Source organism: Neodiprion pinetum, chromosome 6 (assembly GCF_021155775.2).
Source record: "Neodiprion pinetum isolate iyNeoPine1 chromosome 6, iyNeoPine1.2, whole genome shotgun sequence".
NCBI lineage: Eukaryota > Metazoa > Arthropoda > Insecta > Hymenoptera > Diprionidae > Neodiprion > Neodiprion pinetum.
In genome coordinates this window covers 20,924,693-20,949,204 of record NC_060237.1, presented here as the reverse complement: position 1 = coordinate 20,949,204, position 24,512 = coordinate 20,924,693, and the positions used below count along the sequence as shown (strand labels likewise).

Here is a 24,512-nt window from a genome sequence, read left to right as displayed (position 1 = left end):
ACTGTTCGTATTCATTTATTGATGAAACATATTTGCGTCACCGGAGGTCTTTTTGGACAAACAACGCAAGTCTTGACACATTTTTCGCTTCCCTTCTCTCTTCGGCTATAAAACAAACATCGTTCAATATTAGTTAATTAGTGTGCTACTCTTCCGATCTTTATCTCACTCAAATGTCAAATTTAAATGAAATTGATGGGAGAGTTTAGAAAGAATGGTAAGAGCAAACAGAAATGTGTGCCGGGCTAAAATTTGCTGCTGATCAATGTCTACCACGTGTGTAGGTTGGAAAATTACACAACTTATCGTCAATACTTTCACGGTGCTTTACTTGAGCCGTCTCAAACTTTTTCATGTACAGTAAGGTTCGTTAATGGGATCCCAGTGGCTTACTATTTTTTTGGAATCAAAAGTGGAACCAGTTTTCTTTCCGACAAAATTTTATGTTCCAATGACTAGCGTCGCACGTGACAGGGGAAAAAAACGATACGTTTATCATAGACACCACAAATTTCCATAGAAAGCGAGCTTCTTTCGGGTTTGATTCCAAAAAACTAGCAAACCACTGGGAACCTGGAAACTTGAAGATGGAAAAAGCCTCGTCCACCGTCAAGTCGAATCAATCGAAGACGTTCCTTTTATTTCCTTTTATTGTTGGTTAAGAAGAGAGACCGGACTACCCTGGTTGATCATGCCACATTTATCACCGACATTATAAATGCTGTACCGTAAGCAATAACTGTAATTTTGCACGCTCGTAGGACAGATGCAGCGCCATACGTGCGTGTCGAGCACAGTGCCCTTTTGGGCTTGGTATATCCACGAGTCCTGAACCAGTCCAGTTTCGAATGTGAGCCGCGTTTACTAGACTGTTACCAGATCCTTTACTTTGCCGAATGAAACTATACAACAGCGTATTTCTCGTATTACACCCACATACTGTTGGGTAATCATCGCGTAATAGCTGCCAATACGTCCCGAGGGTTCGTCAAACGGAGGGCGAGAAGAAGGGGCCGCGTTAAGTCCGCCACGAATCCGCCGCAGGCGATAGCCAATATGCGAGACTATCTTACGATTAGATTCGCCGTCGACACGTCAGAAGCTGACATGACCAGAATTAGACCTACACCTCAATAATTCATATATTCAATTGCGATTTGCTGGATTTGCTTCCGCTTTGGCGTTGTGAAGACGATTTTTTACAACAGATTATTCGCTCGTATCGAATGTCAATTATTCTCAGGATGTTCGGGATTTTGTGTGCCTGCGGTCAAAGTAGTCTAGATATTCATCATTTGTTTTGTGATGGTACGATTTTTCCATTGCGGTATCCAAGCTTAAGTTGAACGTCGTTATGAGTGCAATTAGAGAAGTTTTTTTTTATCTGGGAATAGTGAATGCGTATTCGTATATTGATTCAACGATCTTCTTTACTGATCTGAGCTACTCTACCTTCAACTCAGCCATTTTAAGTGACAGTTTCTCACTATTCCGTATCAAATGACAAGCTCGTACATATGAAAATGCATTTGATTCTTTCGCGGTCTTTTAGGATTTTGGGAGACTGCACCTTCAGGGATGAAAAAACGTCTCACCAGCGGGGCAAAGGTATTAAAAACTTGAGCACCTCGATTCGTAGAGAATTTTACTGTTTGGGGCGGACTTTGCTCCGCCATCGAATGCTCCCTGGTACATTGTTGCGACATAGGGAGGATCCTTGGATCTTCACGATTAGCGGTAACACAACTGGTGGCATTCTTGTATCGAGAATGGAGCTTTCCTTGATGCTATAAACAACATTTTTCTAGTCCTGATTGAGAATTTCCATATGATAATTGTTAAGCAACTGCACCTCCCAATGGAAGTTATCAATGATCGTAGATTCTCTCAATCTCCTTGAAATACTTCAAGAGAAAATAATAATTCATCAAAGTTTAGCTGGTGATGAGGAAATTTCTTAAAGGCAAAAGTATCATGAGATAATCTCCAATATTCTGGAGATGAGATATAATTGTTTGCACGGACATTGGCTCGTGCATGCAAAGGAGAAAAATTCGGGGTGTCCCCAACGTGTCTCTCTATAAGTATTACAGAAAGGGTTGATCTAAACGATCGGCGGTTACAAGCGTCAGTAATGACTGTTTTGACAGCGCCTCGTGTCCAGCATTGAAAGAGGTATGGAAGAGCATTGAAGAGACGGTATTGTAGTGCCAACAGATTGGAATCAATATTTACACTGTATTCCGTGTAAGCCATGGATTATCAAGAGATTAAGAGATCCCTCAACCCTTTTTCAATTCGCTTAGCCTGCGTTCTCCGAAGGCGCCGTCTTTCGGAGGCCGGATTCTTTACAACTCTTTGCGCACCAGAACGACGCTGCTGCAGGTATACCTGAGTGTACGAATAGATGTGCATGCATGTAGACGGCTTCGATGTGCTTCGGAGCCGCAGACATAAAGCGTCAGGAACGACCGTCCCCATTAGAGTAGGGCGTGCCGAGGACAGTATTTAGTTAGGGATAGCATTGAACGGTGAGCGTTGAGCGGTGCACGGTGAATATTAACAATACATCCCGTGCTACGCTGAGTTCTGATTGTATTCCTTTGTAGCCGAGAGGGCTACGTGTGATTATGATGTCGGTTTAGGGTGGCCCACGCTACAATGATCGTCGGATGGATGTACCATGGATAATTTTGAATTAGGATATCCAGATCTGTGTCCGATGATCTGAGCTCACGTTCCCATGTTCGATACCACCCTCGAAAAGACTGGAATAAAAGTTTAAAGGGAAAGAAAGAGTGATTAGAAAATATTTAGAGACCCAATGAAACATGAGTTTCACAAAAAGACGATCACTGTTTGTTGTTCCACGAGGAAAAAACAGGGTAAACATGACGTAGTTGCTGTACTTGACAATATTTGACATTGGAGTATCTAGTAAACATATTTCAGCTTCCTATATCCAGTATGTATACCAAAGCCAAAGGTGCCGGTTTACTGGCAACGTAGGAGGACAATATTAGAGTACACAACACTTGACTTATGGTTTCCATAGATACTTTGGCCAACAACGGTAATAATCCAGCGCGAGAAAGGAGATATCTACGTTACTGGTCGTTGGTTAAAGCTCGTTGTCGAGTTCGAACCTGGGGCAGATACAGTCCGTGACGACATGATCGGAATTACAGACAGGGAACAGAGGGGTAGTTTTCTGCGCAAGGGTCTACCAACGCAAGGCCGTTGAGGCACCCTTAGGTGAAGTTATTTAACTCTCCACAGATGGCTCTGCACGTAATTCGAAGGTTCCGTTCAAGCTGCTGGTGAAGCGGACTACAGCTGATCATTTTTTACCGACCGACGATGAGCTATTCATGTTAATTCTCGAAATGCTGGGCCTGTTTTTAGTAGCAAATGATGGCGTTAAGTTCAAAATGAATGTTGGCTTGACCAATTAGGAAAAAATTCATTTTGCTGGCCAAATAACCCCTGACAATCTTAACATTACATTGTAAACCTATATGTATTGATATATATCAACAGCAGATATTGTTTCTTTTATCAGAGGATTAATAAAGCTAATTCGTACATGGTTTATTTTATAAATAATAAAGACAAGACATCGTCCGTTGATATTTCTAGTGTCGCTTAAATTCGAACGACGCCGCGACGCTTGCGATTACCATCCCATATACAAGTCGTTATGGGTCTATGAAATTAAATCTATACCGAGCAGTACCGTATTTGTACAATTTTGTGCAATGCAAAGTCGATTAGACGGTATTTGCCGCATAATAAACCTATTACGAAGCGGTTTGCATGCGGGTAGCCTAACATCAGTTATTTGCGAGGAAAGGTGGAGTCACTCAACAATAGACCTAGGATCTCTTTATTATTATACTACGCGGCACGCGGCCGTCGTAACACGCTATTGATGGTAATATTCCATTGTGGCCACAGCCTATTAGGGTCTTTACGACTTTTCGAAGCTGAACGTTGGAATAGTAAATACTTGTTACAAGCTAACTGTTATACTCTCACGAACCCCAAGACCAGCCGTACGATCCCTTTCGCGATCAACACAAGTAAGTCATCGTTCCGTGGATTAGTGAAGACCGACGATATTAGAGTAGGAACAAAAGTAACGAATCATAAACTTGTTTTCCACATTCATTCATCTTTACGCAATTTTAACAAATAGACAGTTTGACGCTTCGAATGGAGCGTTATACCTTTTTATTCCAAAATGTATGACGTCTATAAAAGTGGACGCCGTTTGGTGTAAAATACACCACCGATCAGAGAAAAATGAACAGAATAACATCCATTGGTACTTGTTTTGACATCGAATAGTGTTAAAATCAACACCAAACGGTGTCGATTTGCAAAGAATGTTTTCGGTGTTACACTCAACACCACCGTGTTAACATTGGTACAAGTACGAGCGGTCGCCTGTTACACAAGCTAAATGATTGGTCCACCTCTCTGTAATAACGCCAATGCTTCCGAATAGATTTGTGGAAAATTAGTACGTGTCTAACAATGCGGCGTCGAAAAGTGCGACATATGTTTCGACCCTGATCTCTAGCATCGTTTCGAGCGGGGATCGCGTATGGTGAAAAAGCCCCAATAAGGGGCGATCGAGTGAGAGAGAGAGCGAGAGAGTTCACGCAAGGGGGTTTCACGAACCAGAGCTAAACCCCGTTTAAGTGTTAACTGTGACAACAACCTTGATCTATAACTCTTCCAACCCTAACGACCAGGCATTGTGCCGAAATGAACCCTGCGCACACACTTCAAGTAAGAAGAGGTCCCTGCAACCCTCGAAAAATGATCTCGTTTAACGTGTCCATTGTTGACCTTTGGAGTAAAATGTCTCGTGGATATCGTACTTGATTTATAATTTAATGACAGACATACATATATACTTGCAAATGTCATTCGGATATTTTTACTTCACACGTCCATTACAAGTAGATATCGTTAAGAGATGTCTTCTATTTCTTTGTGCAACTGAATGTGAGACGTAGTTGATTTTAATTCATATGAAATTAGAGAATACACCACTGCTATACTTCCTCCATTCCGCAAGACAGCTTATACTCAGCAAAAGACTGACAATAAATTGTAATAAAGAAATAATCGAAAATCCGTATATACGCTGACTGTGGCAAATGTATCGGATTGGGTTCGCGATTGTTTCAGATTGCTGTTGCGGAGATACACCTTGCGCGGAGGGCTGTAATCTGTATTATCCTCTGACAATTAGTGTTGAGCGGATTTCAGATACACAGATTACTGTTATTACAGAAGTTACTCTCTCCGGCGAGTCTCCTCGACGCAGTCACCCGTAGGTCGCATCATGGAACCACGTGATAATACTCAAGTTCCGTCAGTTCAAATAACCACGATAATAATTTTACCCGTGTTGACTGTGAAGACGTTCAAGACGCTTCCTTGCGCTTCAATTTTTCCAAAACAGTCGTATAGCTGCGAAGCACGCGGATCTTTGGGGAAATAAAATTAACAAACAGCGCTCACGTTGGGGGTACGAATTTACACCCAAGGTGTTTTTTATTTTTTCTTTTGTCCGTGAGGGCTTACTCGACGATCTCAAAATAATAGCACTTTGCGTCAAAGTTAATTGCGTATCGAGTCCCGCGATTTCCGTATAGATTACACGTCTAATGGCAAGTCGAGTATGTATGCATAGCAAGCGCAAGTATTAAGTGAGCAAGTCAGGTCGGCCGTTCCGGTGAGGCGTGACTCTGCGCCTCGTCAACGAGGGACGTGGAGGGACACTGGCAACAACTGTCATCCTATTAAACTAATTGACTGAGCAGTATGTTCCCGATACCGCAGTGATTTTAGTTATACGGACGACACGCCGCAACGGACGAAAAATGCTGAAGCATTCTGTTCCTGCACCTATACAGTACAGCGTATACTAAACGCACGCATCATGTACACGCCATTATAATTTACAGCCATTATTCGATACCCCGGTATAAATACAAGTCCCGCAAACTTGGCACCCTATTACCGAATTATACACGCATCGTCGCTTTCACAAGCCGATTTTCCCCGTCCCCTAATTCTGGGTCTGATCCTTGTATAATAAATTAAATTCTGACGTCACAGGCACTGACCTTTGACTCATCTTGACTGATTATTCTCGTAGAGTTTTTGCGCATTGCGTAAATGAGTTCTAAGGCATTGGAATTTGCTTCAAGTATCTTCCTTGAATCTTGTTCCATTGATAGCGAAACTTTCAGCATCCCTGACACGAATACCGTCCTATATGGTTATAGCAATTAATAGGCACAGAAATAGCTCCGAGTCCTTTACGGACTTGTAACTAGTTCGACATGATTCCTTAACTCCTTGACGTCATTCGAGCTCTACACGTACCGATACCGGAGTGCAGAAGTGCAACATCTCCAATCCGCACGACCTTTTGTAAAGGATACTGCAGTTCCCAAATGATTGTTTCCACAAGCTTCCACCAAGTGAAAAAAAATTCGTTGACAACAATTAATCACGTACCGATGTATGACGTACGAAAAAGCTTTTCGTGCAACAGACCCCATGCCTTTGTTGAAGAGCATCTCGCGGGATACATTGCATGCGTATTCTTATACCGATATATCGAGGATGTGGAAGTGGGCTGAACATGCAGTAGACATGCGAATGCACTTTGCATGCATCGCATACAAGCGCATAAAGGAGAGACACAGTGTAATCCACGGCACGCGACCCCAATGCGGCTTAAGCGAAGACCTTTCTGCAAGGGTCTATTGAAAATATACGTTCAACCACTTAAATCTCCCGTAATAACCCGAGGCCGACGATCCGTCGATCGTTGCTTGTTACTCGTAAAGGTGCAGGGCGTTTATGTGTTTGCACAAAACGTACGCGCGCTCACAAATTATATTATACGCACACGTACGTGTGAATCTCGCCTGGTATACTAGCCGGATCATTAAACTTTGCGGTATACCTGATAAAACCAGATTTAATTTTATCACACTGGAAATCAAACTTATGCAACGGCATAATTGGCCGGTAAAGCATGTACAGCGGGTAAAACTTTTATGACACTTTACCTATGAGCAGATAGATACGTGTACACTGTGGTTTATTTTTTTTTTTTTTTTTGTATTTGAGTCGCTGTTTCAACTTGAAACCAAACAAAAGAAATATTGTTTTAGGAAAAATTTAATGTACGAGTATATAACGTTAGACGCTTTTTGTATACACATAGGTATACCTAACGTACTCGACCCTCTTCGATCCCCGAGTCACAGTTTCATACTCAAACTACAAAACCTACCCTATCCACGGTGACTTGCATAAACGCGAACCGGAAATGAAGAGCTTTGATTTAATTAAATGACACGCGTCGATTTGCAAGTACCGTCATACCGAACCTGTATTCAAACAAATTTCATCCGGAACAGAAAACAAAAAATGGAAACAAACATAGAATGAAACACCAACAAGCGACGTTGATAAAATAATAAAGTCACGGTTCTTCGAATACACGATACATCACGGGGTACTATAAGGGAGGAAGGGAGGGAGGGAGGGTTGGAGTGAAGAGGAGATACAGCGTGTAACTGACCGTATGTTCGCACATTGTGATTTCTGTATCGAACGCCTCCCTGCACCACCGAATATAATTGGCAGGGGACAAGAAGCCGAGAAGGATATTTATTGCTTTTGAGGGTAGCGGGAATCGTAATAGGCTGTGAAGGGTGGCTACGGGGGAGTGAGGGACACCAGCCTCTTTTGCGGTTCGTCGAATTGTGCTTCCTTAAAAAAATTCACCCGTATGGTACCCACACATGGAGTTACAATAATTTTTCGCATTCAGGTATCACAATTCGCTTTCAATTTCAACCAAAGATATGAGGGTGAAAAAAAAAGCGCAGAACCTAATTTGCAAGATTAATTTCTTCAACGACCTGTAAAAACTAGCAAATGACGATGATCGGATACAGATGAGCTGATGGATATGTACGATTTTCACAAACTCGTTCAATCTCGATACTGCAATAGTTTGTTCTTCTTCAAGAAATCCCAGGCAGTGTTCAAACCGAAGGAATATTAAGAGCAAAACGGAATTTGAGAAATTATAAAAACATCAACGTAAAAAATGAAACTTCGTAGATCGCAAATGGCTACAGAAATAATGACTTCGTTTATTCACTAGGAGATATTTATTTCCCTAGGACTCGAGGCACGAAATAGACTGTAACGACGTACTCAGATGCTGAAACAAACTAAGTATAAATAACCAATGATGTGACATAAGCTGCGAAGTGCAGGTAGATGAACGAAAATGGTCTCGTTATAGTCGTAGGTTTGAAGTAGGTACACTGTAAAACGTTACGCCTGGAGTTGAACCGATGTGCAATAGACTCCAAAAAATGACACATCTATGTATGTACGTTAAATGGTAATTATCATTTATCGTTGATTACCGAACGCACAACAGTTTAAGATTCGCTACATTCGTTCCAAAGTTTCTCGATCAAGAAAGGCTCACGATTATACCACGCAATGATAGACCATCTAGCTGTATAGTCGAGTGATAAAAGCCGTACGACAAACCGCTGAAATAAAAATTCGCAACACCGAAAGAGATGTACTACAAGAAAATACGTGGAACAACGATGTACTAAAGATGTAAAATCTCGTTACGGACAATAGATCTGTAGCAAATATGCCAAGTGGAAGAGAGTAGTGTTGGTGGATTCGGTCAAGCATCGGTGTGCGACGTTACCAAAAGCACGGAGAGTACGGCGAGTTGAGGGATGAGTTCGTAGATAGCACGACGACGATGATAATAATAACCGCGATCTTCTGTAAGTACGTGTTTGTAGTTACCCCGAAGACGAGCTAGGAGCCACGAGCCACCCCGTCGGGTCGGGTCGGATCGACAGACTCCGCCCTGTCGCTATCGTCAGCCAAGGGTTGGTTCTCCCGGGGGTGGCATAATAGGGGGCGGCGCCTCGGCTAACTACCGTCGAGGGTGACTTTGCGTCGCGACGGGGGCGTCGGTGTTTCGCGAGGCGCCGCGTGGACAGTCGGTCTGACATCCGGGAGCGAAGGAGCCCTTCATTTTTCCCAATTCTTTTATCGAGTGCACTCGAGACGGTCCCGTTCGTTCTCATCGCCTGTCAATTCGAATCAGTAACACTAGTGATATTGTGATTTGTTTCCTCGAGTAACTCGCAGCCCTGGATTCCCCGCAGGCAAGGTAATTTGTAACGAAGCTGTTTGAAATAACAATATTCTCGCTGTACTTTACCAGGTGACGATCGTCGTTACCTTCGTTTTCAGAAATAAGAGGGGGGGGGGGGGGGGGGGGGGGGGGGGGGGGACTTGTCGCGTACTCCGTCAGTCTTTGTGATTCTTGATTATATATAGACAGTCGACTGAGTTTGTTATTTATGTACTGTCAAAGTGTAAATATACATGTGAGGACGCAAAAGTTGAGTGAATATAGATTTGCATTGAGAAAATTATCTATTTATAATTCGCGGTATGATAATCGACGTAATTGGGGATGCAATACTATAAAGGCTACACTGAGAAAATAGTTTATTTACCGTTAACAAACGTATATTTGGATATGGGGAAACAAATGTTTCGTCAAGTATTATTATCAAATTTTAGTTGAGCAAAATATGATTTGTTAACTATCAATAAATTTCTAACGATCGTTATTTGGCCCCGCTAAAATTTTATAATAATAATAAAATATTCGTTTCACCGTATTCCAATATACATTTGTTAACGGTATATAAATTCTTTTCTTACAATGTCAGTGCACCGTATTTACCTAACAAGTTTACTGACACGGAGCGGCGTTTCTACGAGATGTGGTTTCCTGAGGGTGTGATGACGTTAAAAATTTGTTCCTCAACGGTCGGACTTCGTGCAAACTAAATTGACCCCCAATAAAAGTGCCGGGGGTAAGAAACGGCAAACTGCACCCGAGGGATCGTCGAATGAGCCAGGGTGCGTTCTCCGCCGCCGCCGGCGTCGCCAAGAGACGAACACAGAACAGATATACATCGTTCGCCAGAAATATTCATGAACAATTGAATTGATTTCCATTTGCAACAATAAGTATAAGGCGACACGTTAATTGGAACAAATAATATTCGTCTAATAATTGTCACAGGGTGTCTAGCGTCAATAACATATCAAATTTCCTGACATCTCCCGGGTTTCCAAACGAGAATAGACATATTTCCAGGACTCATTTCAACCTAACTTTACTAAAAAAACCTCTTTTTTCATGCATCAGATGTCTTCATCGTAATTTAAAATAGTCCAATTTTTCTTTCAGTTCAATTTTGCTTCAAACTCAATGAACAATTATATCACCAAGCACTCAAATTTTAAGAAACTAACGTAAGTTTAGGATTAGCCATTCTTTCGAAACATAAAGGTAGAAACAGGAATCTGAGGGTGTTAACTATTTTTAGTACTTGTTTCTACTTTTCATAAATTTTACATAGTCCTCAACATCAATCTGTCAAGTCTTAAAATTCCTTCAAAACCCATATTTTTCGTCACTTGTACTCTCACGGAGAGTAATTTTCTACGTTTTAAAGAATCGTCCAATAGTAAGGAAGAAACTACAAAAGTTCCAGGACACATTCTCGAATCCCCCGTCATTTCCTGGTTTTTCTATTCGTATGCAAATTCCCTGACAATTCTCGGTTTTCCAGATTTTCTTCACAGTTAGACACCCTGATTAATATAGATTCAAGAAAATCGGTAAAAGCTTTACGTGTGTCTCAAAGGTGTTCGAAGCTACGTAAATGATGAATATAATCGTTACCTAAGCACGGATTATCAACGGAAGACGAAAACGGGTCGAGCATCACAGTAAACCAAGTTTAGAGGGGTTCAGGTGATTCGAAAAAGTTTCTCAAGGGTGTAGTTCAGGTTTAGGTTAAGTTATAGTTATGGTAGCAGGACGAGCGAGGGGATCGAATAAGTTGTAAGTGGTTTTTATTTCCCTGACAAGGAACAGGGAAAAGAAGTCCTATGGGTGAATTCATTTCTCTTCGCTCACCGATTGGGGGAGTTGTTCCGCTGTTTTTACCGCTTCAAGAAATTTTTATATATAGATACCAACAAAGAAAGCTTACCTATGTTCTTTATTCTGTGATATGTTGTCGTGCATGAAAAAATGTGGTAGACGTTTTTTCCCACATGCTAATTCGGCGGTTCAAAGGATAAAAGCTAGCCTTAAAGGTTGCTCCGAAAAATCCATTTTTTTATAACTGCTCGATAATAAGGTACAATTTCTTAATAAAATCAATCGGAAATTTTTCGTTATCAAGACGCGATGATAAAGATGCACAGTATTTTCACCGTCAGAAGTTGCATCCCTTATTTTTTGGGTGAAGTGTAGGCTTGCTTTTGACTTCCCAAACACCTCAATTATTACGGAAAAAAATACGCGTCTAACATTTTTCACGTACTCCAATATATCACAGAAAGCAGAAAATCAGTGAGACACACCTCGGATACTTACTTTCCTTGTAAGTTACGCTGCTGAATAACCGCCAACCGCATAAAAGCTCGAAAGGTTCTTACTCGTAGAGGACCTGCTACGAATACTTGGGGTGAGGAAAAGTCTAAAACGGTTTCATCCCTCTTCAACGCTGTCTTGTGAAATGTTACACGCTTATAACGGTACGTACACGCGAATGTAGAAATCCACTGCAAATACGAGCATCGGATTGATACGAATCGGAATCGCGTGCGGACCAACGGTGAGGAATAACAGGTGCACCATGTGTGGAGATTCATTAAATAAACATAAAACTGCACACCGTACGCGAGCAGAGTTGTACCCTAACGATGATATCGCTCTAGTACGATTATTCTTCACGCTAATTCACGGTTACACCGCATTGCGTCGAACAGTGTACGAGATGCATAAATGAAGCAGGCAATGCATAGACTGATATCTTTTTTTTCCCCCAGTCTGGATTCATCCTGCTGTTTCAGGCGTATACGTATCCTACGCTTTGACCTCGTCTACGAGAACTTGTTTCGATCGGTACACGTTCACACTACATGTTCGGAAAAAGGTCATACAGAATCATGCTTGGAGTTCGTCCCGCGACTTACAATTAGCTAGACAGAAAGAAAAAGAAAAGAAAAAATATCGAATGTACTACTGGAGCATGTTTCGTAGAAGAGCAATTTAATTATTAAAGTTTTCATCCGCTTGATTTCAGAGGAACTGTATATAGTTAATCTTTTAATTCCCTTGAGGGAGGCCACGGTATAATATGCAGGCCTTCGGACTTTGATGATCGTTGTTTGATACGAGTTTCTTCTTCCTCGAATGAAAATGCTTGCAGGGCTAATGAATTGCCGTTGGACATATGTATCTAAATACACTGAACGATGGATTTATATCACAACGATAATAATTCAACCTCCTAGGGAATTGAACAACGATTAATCCGTCGCCTACCGTTACACTCTCATTTATCAAAGTAGTTAGGGTCGAAAAATAATGTTGATTTTACTTTTCCCGTGGTGAATAAAACTAGAGCACTTTTTTCTACTTAAATCTACAGCAACTGTGGCAAGATTTAAAAATCTGACAATAAGAGTAACAGGACCAATAGTAAAAGAATTACAATATGCTTGATCAGATCCACCACAATTGATGCAGATTTGACTCCGAAAAAGTGATGGCCATATGATCACCACAACAGTTGTAAAATCTACATTACATTTTTTTCCGTGTATACGTAATTATGGCAGTAAAATATTTGCTGATCGAAGGAATCGAAAGATAGCTCTTATTCGTTAAAATTCTCTTAAGAAAAACATCAGCATTGCATATAGTGAAATAGTTCGACTCGAAGAAGGAGTCGTTAATTATACCCACCTAGCGGACGCTGAATTGATGTGATCGCATTTTGACGTCCAATTTGAAGAATCGTGGGGAATCTAATCGTCGATTAATTGGAGTCAACAAATTAGCGGGAAAACAACGACGACCGTCTGTCCGTTCTACGGAGAAAACAGTAATTCAAAAGAGATCCTGCATGTAGACGACGGTGCGTAACATCAAAGCTCTATAATTCGACGAGACGGTCTGGAGCGTGTGCGTCAATTTCATTACGCTAATTGTAACCACCACCCCAAAAAACCGTACAATACATTGACAGATACGATCGGCCCGGCAACGACCCTCCGCGGTAGCGAGTTAATATTTAATTGATAAAATCATCAGCATAATTGCCACCCTCCCGTGTAAGCACCTGTACGGAAAATACAGAACACGGCGGTCAGAGGGGCAGGGAGGGAGGGAAGAGGTTGGGAACAAACGGCGTCGCGTAATTACCGTTAAATTGTTAATTTTCGACGCAATGCCTCCTCTCGCCGCGAATTAATCAAATCTATCAAATGATCAGATCAATTCGTGAACGCTGAATCGTATTACGTACGACGTTTCTGTAAGACTTTGATAATTGAATTCTCCCCAGGCGACGTCCCACTGCAAGATGACAATTGCGTTTTTTAAAGAACCTGGAGGGGTGTCGCGATTGAATTTTTCGACAAAGCATTTTTGTAGCAACAATTTGACTAGTGCTTCTCGATTTTTTTTTTGTTTTTTTTTTTCAAATAAAAAAACAAACCGGTAGTCGTAATAATATACTCGGTACATACGTGTGTAACAAAGTTAGGGTGCGGTTGGTATTCTTTATTTCCGATCTGTGCATAACGCAACAACTTTGGAATTGTTCTCCTCGGTCGCGAAAGAAAATATCTACGATCTATCGACGGGATTTAAAACTCGTGCACGATAGTTAAAATGTCGAAACGCGTACCGCGTCGAGTAAAGGGAACGAAGAGGCGCTGCAGGTGCCACAATTGGTGATACGACGATCCTCGCCTCTGTTGTAACCGGAAGCCAGGTCAGGTTTCACCGTTACACATTTATACTTGCGGAGTTCATCGAAGTTGAACTCGGGATGGATAACTTTCGTGAGCTTCCATTAGATTGCCTCATAAACCCTCTCAGCGATTAAAGCGGATATTAAAAGACGGCGTACGAGAGACTTGTGTAAATATTCAAAAACAGGTTACATAAAATTCTGTAGACGTGTAAATCGAAATGATTTGTTCACCGCTAAGCCTGTGTGTGCACTGACTATAGGATATTCAAGGTAAACTGCAGCCGTATTGGGATGTGACACTTTAGTGATTGAAACGTTTTCGGCGTTGAAAGAGAATTACTTTCTTAAATATTGAAAGCTACCATAGGCAGCTTTGTATACGCATTTTCCGGGGTTAAACAAACATTTTTATCGGTATTAAACGTACACACGTCAAATGGCCCCGCCGCCTGCTCTTGAACCTTTCATACCGTCGATGAACGGAAGTCACGGTAAAAAAGAAAACACCTTCTACGTTATATGTATATTATATTTATATTAGTCGGCGATTCCGTTCGTACGTTATACATACAGGCGTGTCGAAAGTAAATCAAGGTAATTTTATTGAGCGTTTTTCCAAGTTTTGAAATTCACTACGGCTTTGAGATAAATGGGTTGTTGGTTTTTTTTTTCAAATCAGACGCTAGATCCTCAAGCTGCAACAAATTGAAAATTGATAACCAAAATCATTTTCCAATACCGGATATGAAATCTATAAAAAATATTCGGAACAGTGAAAATCGAATCTGTACATTATTGTAAGAAAATACGTATATAGATTAAGTAATATAGACCAAAATACTATGGAATTCTACCAAGTGTCCAAGTCTGAGTGTCTGCTCACGTTTTAGCTCTTGCACATGCAGGTATAAGAATAAGGTGTGAATCTTGATTCACCTGTAATTTGGCAGTGCGGTGCAGCAGGACCGTTAAAAACAAAAGAACCGAAAGAAATGAGACACAAAGACCGAAGGCGAGGCTCTGTTTCCGAGTCATGCAAATACTCGAGAGAAGTACAATTACAGGGATGAAGAGAGAGACGGAGGGAGGGAGGGAGGGAGAAAGAGAGACGGCATCGGATGGAATATAAGAGAAAGAAGAAAAAAGGCAAAGTTTCCCGGAGGTACGGGAGAGCCTCATGATGGAGGCACGGAGACTTAACGACGTCACAATGAACGCTCCCGCCCCTGTCGACTTTTGCCGGGGGTGGAAGAGGACGAGGACTCTGTCGGGGTTAGGGGGCGGAGGAGGGCTGGGGTGGAAAACGAAGCTGGGCGACGAACGCGAGCACAGATTGAATTGTAAAATAACCGGGATGGAACAATGTGCCCCCCTCTGCAACTTTGTGTTTGCATTTAAATAATCTGCGAGCAGAAACTCGCTTATTCTCTAACTTCGTGTACATTGTGATCTACGGCGCGAGAGAGATTTCCAGGACAGTGGATCGAGATGGAAAAGACTGGGGGCGCAGGATTCGCGCCGAAATATTTAACAGCAGACGCTCCAAGCTCGACCGGAAAACTTGGGATGAATCAGTATTTCGCGGTAATATTGAAATACAAGTTATAAAACGAATGATTTTTAATTGCCGAATGTCTCGTGCGCTCACCAAGTACTCGTAAACACAAATTTAAGTATAAGCTGTGTAAAAATTACCTGAGCTCATTTTCAACTCGGTTTCTTCATGTCGATTTTTGCCAAAGCAGAGACTGCGGGACTTTATCCTTCATTTTTTTTTTAATATCTATATTTTTCAAATCCGTGCAAATTTTGAGAAATACAGCTCATCTTCTAACTAATATTCTTCTACGGTGACTGTTAAACTTACCGGAAAATTAGTTGCCGGCGATTTTAATACAACTTGGAGCAGATACTTGAACCAAGTTAAATTTTGTAAAGATTAGTGGGTTATAGGATTAGGTTAAACAACATTGAACTTTTTAGTTAACCAACTAGAAAAGTTTCAACATGTGTTATACGTGAGATTGCCAACGTTGCGCGTCTTGCAGCGGTTTACGTTATTTGTTACCATTCTAGAATCAATTCCAGTTCTTTGGAATCATTGTAAAAGTTCAATTACTGAATTCCATCATAGCTGCGAGTGAGAAGTTTACTTGGACTGAATAAAAATAGCGAAATAATCGTTACAAGCTGAGAAAGGTCATAAGCACAGAATTTGAAACACTTTACGGTCGTTCAATTATTATTTCCGCTAATTTTCACTCGGGTAAAGTCACGATTTCGTATTTAATCTTGGACAGTCTGCTCTCACAAGTAAGAAGATTCAAGAGGGTTGAAGGACGTTCTCGAGTTAAACGAAGTTTCGAAGTACCGGATTGTAGGCAAAACTCATGTTACATTTGTACGGGTTTATATACAGTATTCCTTCCAAATAGGGCGGCACGAAGGAAGGCGGTGAAGGGAATGTGATTCTTGGAAATTACTTCCCCCCACCAATAGTGTTCAGGTACGAATTAACTCGGCCGCCGGCTTCACCTCTGAATAGGGCCGCGTGTCATTCGCGTCAATTGCGTTTTATTTTTAAGGTGCCAGTTTGTTTTTCCCCTGACTGTTGGTAGGTGTAAAATATGTAATGGAAAGTTTATATCGACCAAGAAATCATCGAGCAGTCGAGAGCGACGTTGCAGTTGAATGATTTTGAGAGGCATGCTGCTGAGAGGAACGAAATGCGTGTTACGGACGAAAACAATAATTCTACGGATTTATCTCATATTCTCCATACATTGTCAGATCTCTGCTGAACGCGAACGAAAGACGATCTATTTTCTATTGAACTCACGAAAAGTATAAATTCAATTCGATGTTACTTGTATTTTCGTGTATTCGCGCGATAAAATTGACTTGCGTTGAATAAATAGTATATAAAATTACTTGCATTCCCCATCACTCAAGTTCCAGCGTCAGGGTTTTCACAATCATTTGTCAGTGAAATAATTCGAATGACGGATCATCAATGAGTGATACGAAGCATTTTCCAATAACGGCCCTACACAGAGGCAACTGTCCAAATATTCGTAAATAGAAAGTAGTGGGGGAAGCGCTCGAGCAAGTATTAAAAGAAAAGCGGCCCTATTCGGAGTAAATACTGTACCATAATTCCTTAGCAATTACTGAAACGAATCAGAAGTCAGACAGTACCTATACACATCACAAATGAAACCTCATCAAGTCTCCGAGTGTTTTTTAACTTGAAACTCCCTACAGATTCTTGACTAGGCTATAACCGTCTTCCATTTACCTCGCAGCCTCTCCGTATCACTGTAGAAAGTAGGCGAAGAATTTTCGAGGTAAAAGTCACCCACCTCTCCGGCTCCGCACCGAAACCGTTGATTTTAATTGAAAACCCCTCTACCAGCTCGATCTATCCAAGCATTTTGCCCCACGTATACGTCCAGGGTATTACATGCATGCGCACCTCGACGCAAGTACGCGTGTACGAGAGAGTAGGTTGTACACCTACCCGAAGAGGAGATGGAAATACCGTACACAACCCCCATACAATGTCCCGTAGAGCGCTGGCGCGGGCGGGTTGCCGTCGGCATCCCTCGGGAGCTTCGGATGGGGTGGGGGATAATTCAATTTGACACCCCCACCCACGCTTAAACAAGGCAGCACCCGTCCCCCTCCTCCTCAACCCTCCTTTTCTCCTCTTCGTCCCTTGCCCTCAGCCTCCCGTCCCTCTCGCGACCTCGTGCAAATTAAATTCTCATCCAGCGTGAAACAATGCACCACTGCCTGGCCTGGTGGCTAACTCGGCTATGGGGCAGAGTTTCGATGGTCAGCGAGCTTGCGCTGGGTGCGCTGGATGTTGGATCATACGAATTGACCGCATTAATTAACCGTTGCTCGTATACGACGGAAGTGAATTCAATGTAAGGATAATTAAATTTTAACGAATGTAGATATAACGGAAGACGGCTGACTGCAATTTTTTTAAGATAATGTACGATGTGCGATGTTATAATTTAATTTTATATTATGGTGGGTGTGGTGAGGGAAATTTTTTGTTTAAAAATAGTCGGGTAGTAAGAAATATTCTTGGACAATATCGTTGAGAAGATGCATAGAAACTCGCATCTGAATCATTAGTTCCGAACGTAGAAACATAGAGCGTGAAGTCAGGGATGAATTGTAAAATTGGACGTACGGTTTGAACGGTTTAGCTCCCGTGGTTAATATACAGATCTGACTAAATAACAAATTGGCGTTGCAAAACAAGGAACGTCATCGAAGCGAGATGCAAAGTTTAATTCGAACGCCCGCTTAATCCCTCGGAGATTTATTTAATCACCGTCCAATAAAGAGATGATCAAGGAACTCGGTAGTGTAAGCTTACCATAGACATTTAAAGCTACGACAATGCTCTGGCTTAATCACATTCGATTAATTCACGCGCTTTCCGTCGCTCCGAAACCTCTCGCGGATACACGGGTCAACCAATTTTTCCTCTCATACAATACTTTCAATATTTCCAATCAGCATCGCCATCGTCGAGCAATTGCAATTCTTTACCGAAGAGCGGTGTCACAGAATTCGTACTTAATTGTAAACGCAACCCTAAGAAAAGCTCTGTCTATCGTCAGTGTGAAAATTCATCCGAGCTGCTATTTTAGTATCAGATCCGCAGTGCAGTTGGCGTCTCAAGCGTAGCATTTGATGTACAGAAATCCGAAACGAGCCGATCGGAGTCTTCCAGCCCTGACAAATCTCAGTTTCGAGTCGTTCCCTGGGGTGTTAATTCCCTGGAGATCCAGGTTACGACGTACGTGAGCTCATGGGACCGTTGAAGCAGCTCGGAGAATAAATTACCCCAACAAATCGATACGCTTATGGGTCATTATATGAAATCCATTAAGCTGAGCTATGCGTTGAGAATTTGTTGATGTAAAAAGGCCGTTTTCGTTGAATTATTTAAAAAATTTATTTGCGAACGCATATCATTTTCAACGTTTGTATCTACCTTTATTCACATATTCCCGATTATTGCGACAGGCTGATTCGCTTCAAATTAAATGCACGAATAAGCTTTACATATTTAATAACGACGTGTCTATTTTACGGATTGTACGAAGCGCGATTGACAAAATATAATGAATATAAATACCGACGGGTTGAGGGGATTCCAATGGTTCGGTATATCCGTACGTGTGCACTGCAGTATTTTACCTGCGGCTGCAGAACGCATTACGCGAGAATAGTTCCGGGAAAAAGCCAATTAATTGCTTCGCGTTCCATTGTCCTTTATACCTTTTGATATTTGTGCAGTTTTATTCGATGGAATGATGTGAAACTGATTTATTTCGGTTTTGTACTTCGTTTTTGTTTTTCAGAATGGACGGGCCGGCGGTATTGTCTCTGCCTCCGATGTCCAACCAAAAACCAGTTGCGTCGCCACAGCCCCAGTCGCATTCCAAACCGAATCAGGTAGCGACCGATTACCTCACGTTCCGAGTTACGCAATCCGAAAGTCAAACACGTTCATAAATATCAAACATGACTTCCATTAGTGCTGCCATTCCTGCATACAGAGAATATCACAAATGTTCCGGAATGCCTGGTAGATTGAATACATGTACTACAGATGTTTGAAACTGTCTTCAGAAATCTCAAACATCATCGACTACTCGCGCAGCCGGAACACTTGCGGAGTTGAACTTTTTTTTTCTATCTTTACGCATCACGAATCCAATCGTCAAATATCCGTGGGAAAAAATTCCTGCCTCTAGTAATTACATCATTTTACCGTAAAAATTTGGTAACAGTACCAACAGTCGACATAAAACATCGCAACTGAGAAATCGATCAAAACACTACATAGAGTTTTCCGAATGTACGAATAACTTCTCGTCACGTCTCATTCGAGATACACGATTTTCTCAAGCGAAAGTAAACCTAGAAGCGATCAAAAAGTCAATTTAAACCCAACGGCTTCAGAGCTGCGTGGTGCATCTAAGCTGATAGGAGTTGCAGGTGGGAACAGTGTCGTTGTACGGGATCCACATCGTGTCTCTGGTGATCGAGGGCCAGGAACGATTATGCCTGGCTCAGATCAGCAATACACTGCTCAAGCAGTTCAGCTACAACGAGATTCACAACCGTCGTGTAGCCCTGGGCATCACCTGCGTCCAATGCACACCGGTGCAGCTTGAAATCCTCCGTAGAGCCGGCGCCATGCCGGTTTCCTCAAGAAGATGCGGGATGATCACGCGACGGGAAGCCGAACGACTCTGCAAATCTTTCCTGGGCGATAACGCGCCCCCTAGGTGAGTCGCCATCCTTTTACGGAACCAAGAACCGAAAAGGGCACGATGGAAACAAATCGACATGTTCCGTTATTAAATTTTCCTTGACCCGTTTACATCTTTGGACTCCAGACTTCCCGAGGACTTTGCGTTTTCGGTACATCACGAATGTGCCTGGGGTTGTCGAGGCGCATTTTTACCAGCACGGTACAACAGTTCCCGAGCAAAGTGCATCAAGTGTGCCTACTGCGGTCTCTTCTTCTCACCGAACAAGTTCATATTCCATTCGCACCGTATCGGCCCGACGGACAAGTACGTCCAACCAGACGCGGCGAACTTCAACTCGTGGCGGAGACACATGAAGCTATCAGGCAGCCCCCCTGACGACGTGGTCCACGCCTGGGAAGACGTCAAGGCGATGTTCAACGGAGGAACCAGAAAGAGACTGCTGTCGAATCCCACGGGACCTCGGTGCACACCAACGGCCGTTAAACGAGCCAGATCCTCGCCACCGACGCAATTGCCCTCCCCGATACCCTCGCCGACGCATCCGCGAGTTCCGCCGTTCCCGGAACTGCCGCTTCCATTGTCGCGGAATTTCGTCATGGACTACGTGTGGCATCAGCATCAACAGGCCGCGGCAGCAGCGGCGGTGAAAACCCCCGGCTTCTCGTTTTCGCAGTACGCTTTACCCTGGCTGGCAAAAAGACCCGTTCTTTTCCCAGGTAAGAATAAACCCCCCAGGAGGGACACGACGATCGGCGTAGATCCTTTACTTCATGGATTTCATTTCACGTTTCCAGGTCCACTGCCCCCGCCGATACCCGGAGCAACGACGGCCGAACCCATGGCACCGCCAGTCACGTCGTCCTTGCATCAGTCCGCTTTTCACCCGGTACTTCGGGCGGGTCCTCCGATCGGTGAATCGGGTCAGATAGTCCAGGAGTCTACCCCTGAACCCAGCGTTGAAAAGGACGACGATTCCGACGACGAGGTCGACATCGAGACGACGGAGGACGAGGTCAAGGCACCCTTGAATCACCCTCAGAGTCTCAACTCCGCGTCAAACTCCGCCCTGAGTACCCACAGTGGGCACAGCACATCGCCCCAGTGTTGGAGTCCTCCGAGAGAAACGGTAAGTTCGTTACTTTCCATGTTTCCAAACCGCAAGGTTTTCGCAACCTGTGTTCTCAGCGAGTGTCGAAGACTGGTTCAACGCGTGTAACGGATTGCAGAACATTAACTGGCAAGGTTTTGAATGAAATTTTGATCATTCTTCGTCCGTCAGAAAGTAGAGCGGGCCGCAAAGCGATTAGTTATCGATAATCGTGTTTGTGCTCAAGCTTGAATAGCGTACTGGCGTAGATCAGCAAACATTATGCTAAAGTGGATGGGTAAGAAAGGAGGAAAGGTATCCCGCATGTGCGGAGTGGGAGGCACGTCTCCTCCGTATCCAGTGCCACTCGGTCACGCGGCCATTGTGCGGCGGTGAAAACGTAGTTATAACACATTGTTCGAGACACGCGTCATTACTCCTGATTACTTTGTAAACACTCTACGTCAAATACGAGCGAATATGTTCAGCGTTCCACGCTTTGTAGGCCAGGCGGCGGGTCGCGCAAACACGTAACCCTGCGGCAAACACTTTGCGACAAATGACAATCACGGCATCCGTTCCAACGTTCAACACGGTGAAATGTTGCCTGCCTAGAGTAGAATTTGTCACTCGGGAACTGCGGGACTCGAGCCGCACGCGACTCCCAGACACGCGACGCGTCCCTATGCCGAGAGCGTTTTCGTCCTCGACAAAAATCGACGAGCAGACAGATAACGCGATTCGTGTGACACGGTAATCCACAACGCTTGTTTGTAACAATCATTTGTACAATTTCACTTCTTCTTCTTCTTCTTCTTACGTGGTCTCCTTCCAGGCTGTACAGTTTAACGGGGTTTTTCCTCAACCTTTTGGGAGTTACAGTGTTGAGAGTACCGCGTGTCAATCTTTGACCGTGTCGAATTTCGTCGGGGAATAATGGCAGAGAAATATTTGCCTCTTAGGTTATGAAAATAAAAAAAAAAAATCATGAAAAATATTCATCACCGGCAGATTAATTATACGGCAACGACTTTCCCGTACCTTTAATCACTTAGTGGTGACTGAAAAGAGCTCTACCTACTATTGTAGCTAGTACCGAAGCAATAGCAGAGTATATTTGGATTGTAACTAAAGGAGCCAGGCCCTTATGTACCCTCCATGCTCCATACCCACCATTTTGCCTCATAATCCAACCCACCTTGTCCCACATTACCAAGTGTGTAAACAATTATACGGTGAAGTTAATCAAATTAACGGTCTCTACGTCGTGTGAGTAGGATGTTCCCACTTATACGGACTGATTCTTGCTTCGTACCTTTCAGATTCCGAAGTCTGTCCACGTAGCGATGCCAGTTGTGAACTGTATAAATCATATTGGAATCCACGAGAATCATTTTGCGGAATCAATAAATTCATTACAGTTTCTAAAATGCGTGTAAAAAATCCTGTTTTAGGAAAAATATAACGGTGAGTCAACGGCTCGACTCGCACACAGTAAGCCGTGTAACGGATCTACATAATTTTAGGCCAACGTCAAGCTGTTCGCCATTCGGCCCTTCAGTTTGCTCTGCGGTTCGATTGTTCATTGACTGTTGGTCGACTGCTCACACGACCGTCCTTTCCCGTCAATCGCGATAATTATTGTGTCAGTAAATACCTGCGTACGTACCGTACTATGATCCTCAGTCGATGGCTAAACACGCGATCGTGTTCCGAGTGCCTCCCCATCCTCTCGACTCTTAGGGTTCTGTAATATAATTAAATAAATGACCGCTGCATTATTTTGACAGGGCTTCAAGGTTCAACGAACTTGTTATTTGCCGTTGCCGATGCTCGCTGTTCTGGAGTGACGACTTTTCCAGCTTGGTCTAATCACTTAGAGCGATTCTACTTGCCCCTCAACCTTTCACACCCACTATCGCATCGCTATTTTCCCTGGTATACGACTATTATCGATCATTCGATCATCGTAATCCTTCTCTCTCTCTCTCTCTCTCTCGGCCTGTCACTTCAAGCATTGATATCAACTTGTATACACTTGCATACACCACCGATTCGCTCCTGCGCCAGGACAATTAACGATATTTGTAGAGCGTAACAACAATTTACGTGGACAATATTAACAGAGTCATTTCAAAAGCCCTCATCATAAGTGACACAAGTAGTGAATTGACGAAAAGTAATAAAACAACAAGTACTTCAGACATCAATCAAGATGAGAATCAAGTGGTTGTTGGTTGCTATTTGAATGTCATATTGACAGTAATCGCACTCGATTTTTTCACAAAAATAAAATGAACTTCATGCGTGTAAATACATTGCACTTTTGGTGTGTCTACTCGTTTTCTGAGAAAATCTGAATTGATTTTGAAAAACACTGAATTCAATTGATTCATACGTGATACCGACGTATTTTTTTTTTTTAGATGAAACGATTGCGGCGAATCCCAAACTGATCGGCCAACGAGTTGACGTGTTGCAATCAAGAAACTCAACGAACCCTTATTCTCTTACGGTTATAAGAAATATCAAGTTTGTGGAAAACGCTAAAGAAACGAAAGACGCGGAATTGGGAATCAATTAATAAAAGTACGGAGAAATATTAAATACCCCTCAATTGTTACCAAAAAATGGGTCTACCAAATTTCTGTTCGGGCTGATTTCCCAAACTCGTTTCATTCATTTTTGAGAGGGCTCTGCCAATTGTGCTTTAACACCAGCACAGCAATATACATAAACGAAGTATAAAAATGTTTAATACGGCACCTTGCTAATTAGACCCTAATTACACTGCACCCCATGATCACTTTTTCCAGCATAGTTTTGCAAATATCATGCACGTTAACGATCATTCATTGACAAACGAAATTTGTGATCGTGATTGAGTGGACCCATCACTGCGCAAAGTGTTAGAGAAATGCCTCCTCAACGTCTACTTTTCATCAACACAAGCTCTAGTCCGAAACTGTAATTGATCACGGTTCAATAATCGTGTAATACCACGGGTCGATTCCAAGCTTTCATTCAAAGGGCCAAAAAAGTCGCCCAAAAACAGATAGAAGCCCTCGGTCTCTCTTTCCTCGTTTCTTCCGTCTGTCCTTCGGTCCAGAGCCCGCGACTTTGTCGAAAAGAGCCTGGATAAGCCTTCAGGATTGCTATAGA

The 24,512-nt window shown here is 42.7% G+C and overlaps 1 protein-coding gene and 1 long non-coding RNA gene across 2 annotated transcripts in view; one reads left to right on the top strand and one right to left on the bottom strand.

Annotated features, from left to right (window-relative positions):
• LOC124221768 (uncharacterized) overlaps window positions 1–24,512 on the bottom strand; it is a 79,893-nt gene that overhangs the window by 38,373 nt on the left and 17,008 nt on the right. The gene's annotated exons all lie outside the window — the stretch shown is intronic.
• Window positions 9,143–24,512, top strand: part of fuss (SKI family transcriptional corepressor fussel) — a 29,392-nt gene continuing 14,022 nt past the window's right edge. The window contains exons 1-5 of the mRNA XM_069136990.1: window positions 9,143–9,262; window positions 19,343–19,436; window positions 19,974–20,275; window positions 20,387–20,979; window positions 21,058–21,389. Coding sequence (XP_068993091.1) covers window positions 19,344–19,436; window positions 19,974–20,275; window positions 20,387–20,979; window positions 21,058–21,389 — 1,320 coding nt within the window. The 5' untranslated portion in view covers window positions 9,143–9,262; window position 19,343. The remainder of the gene's footprint in view (window positions 9,263–19,342; window positions 19,437–19,973; window positions 20,276–20,386; window positions 20,980–21,057; window positions 21,390–24,512) is intronic.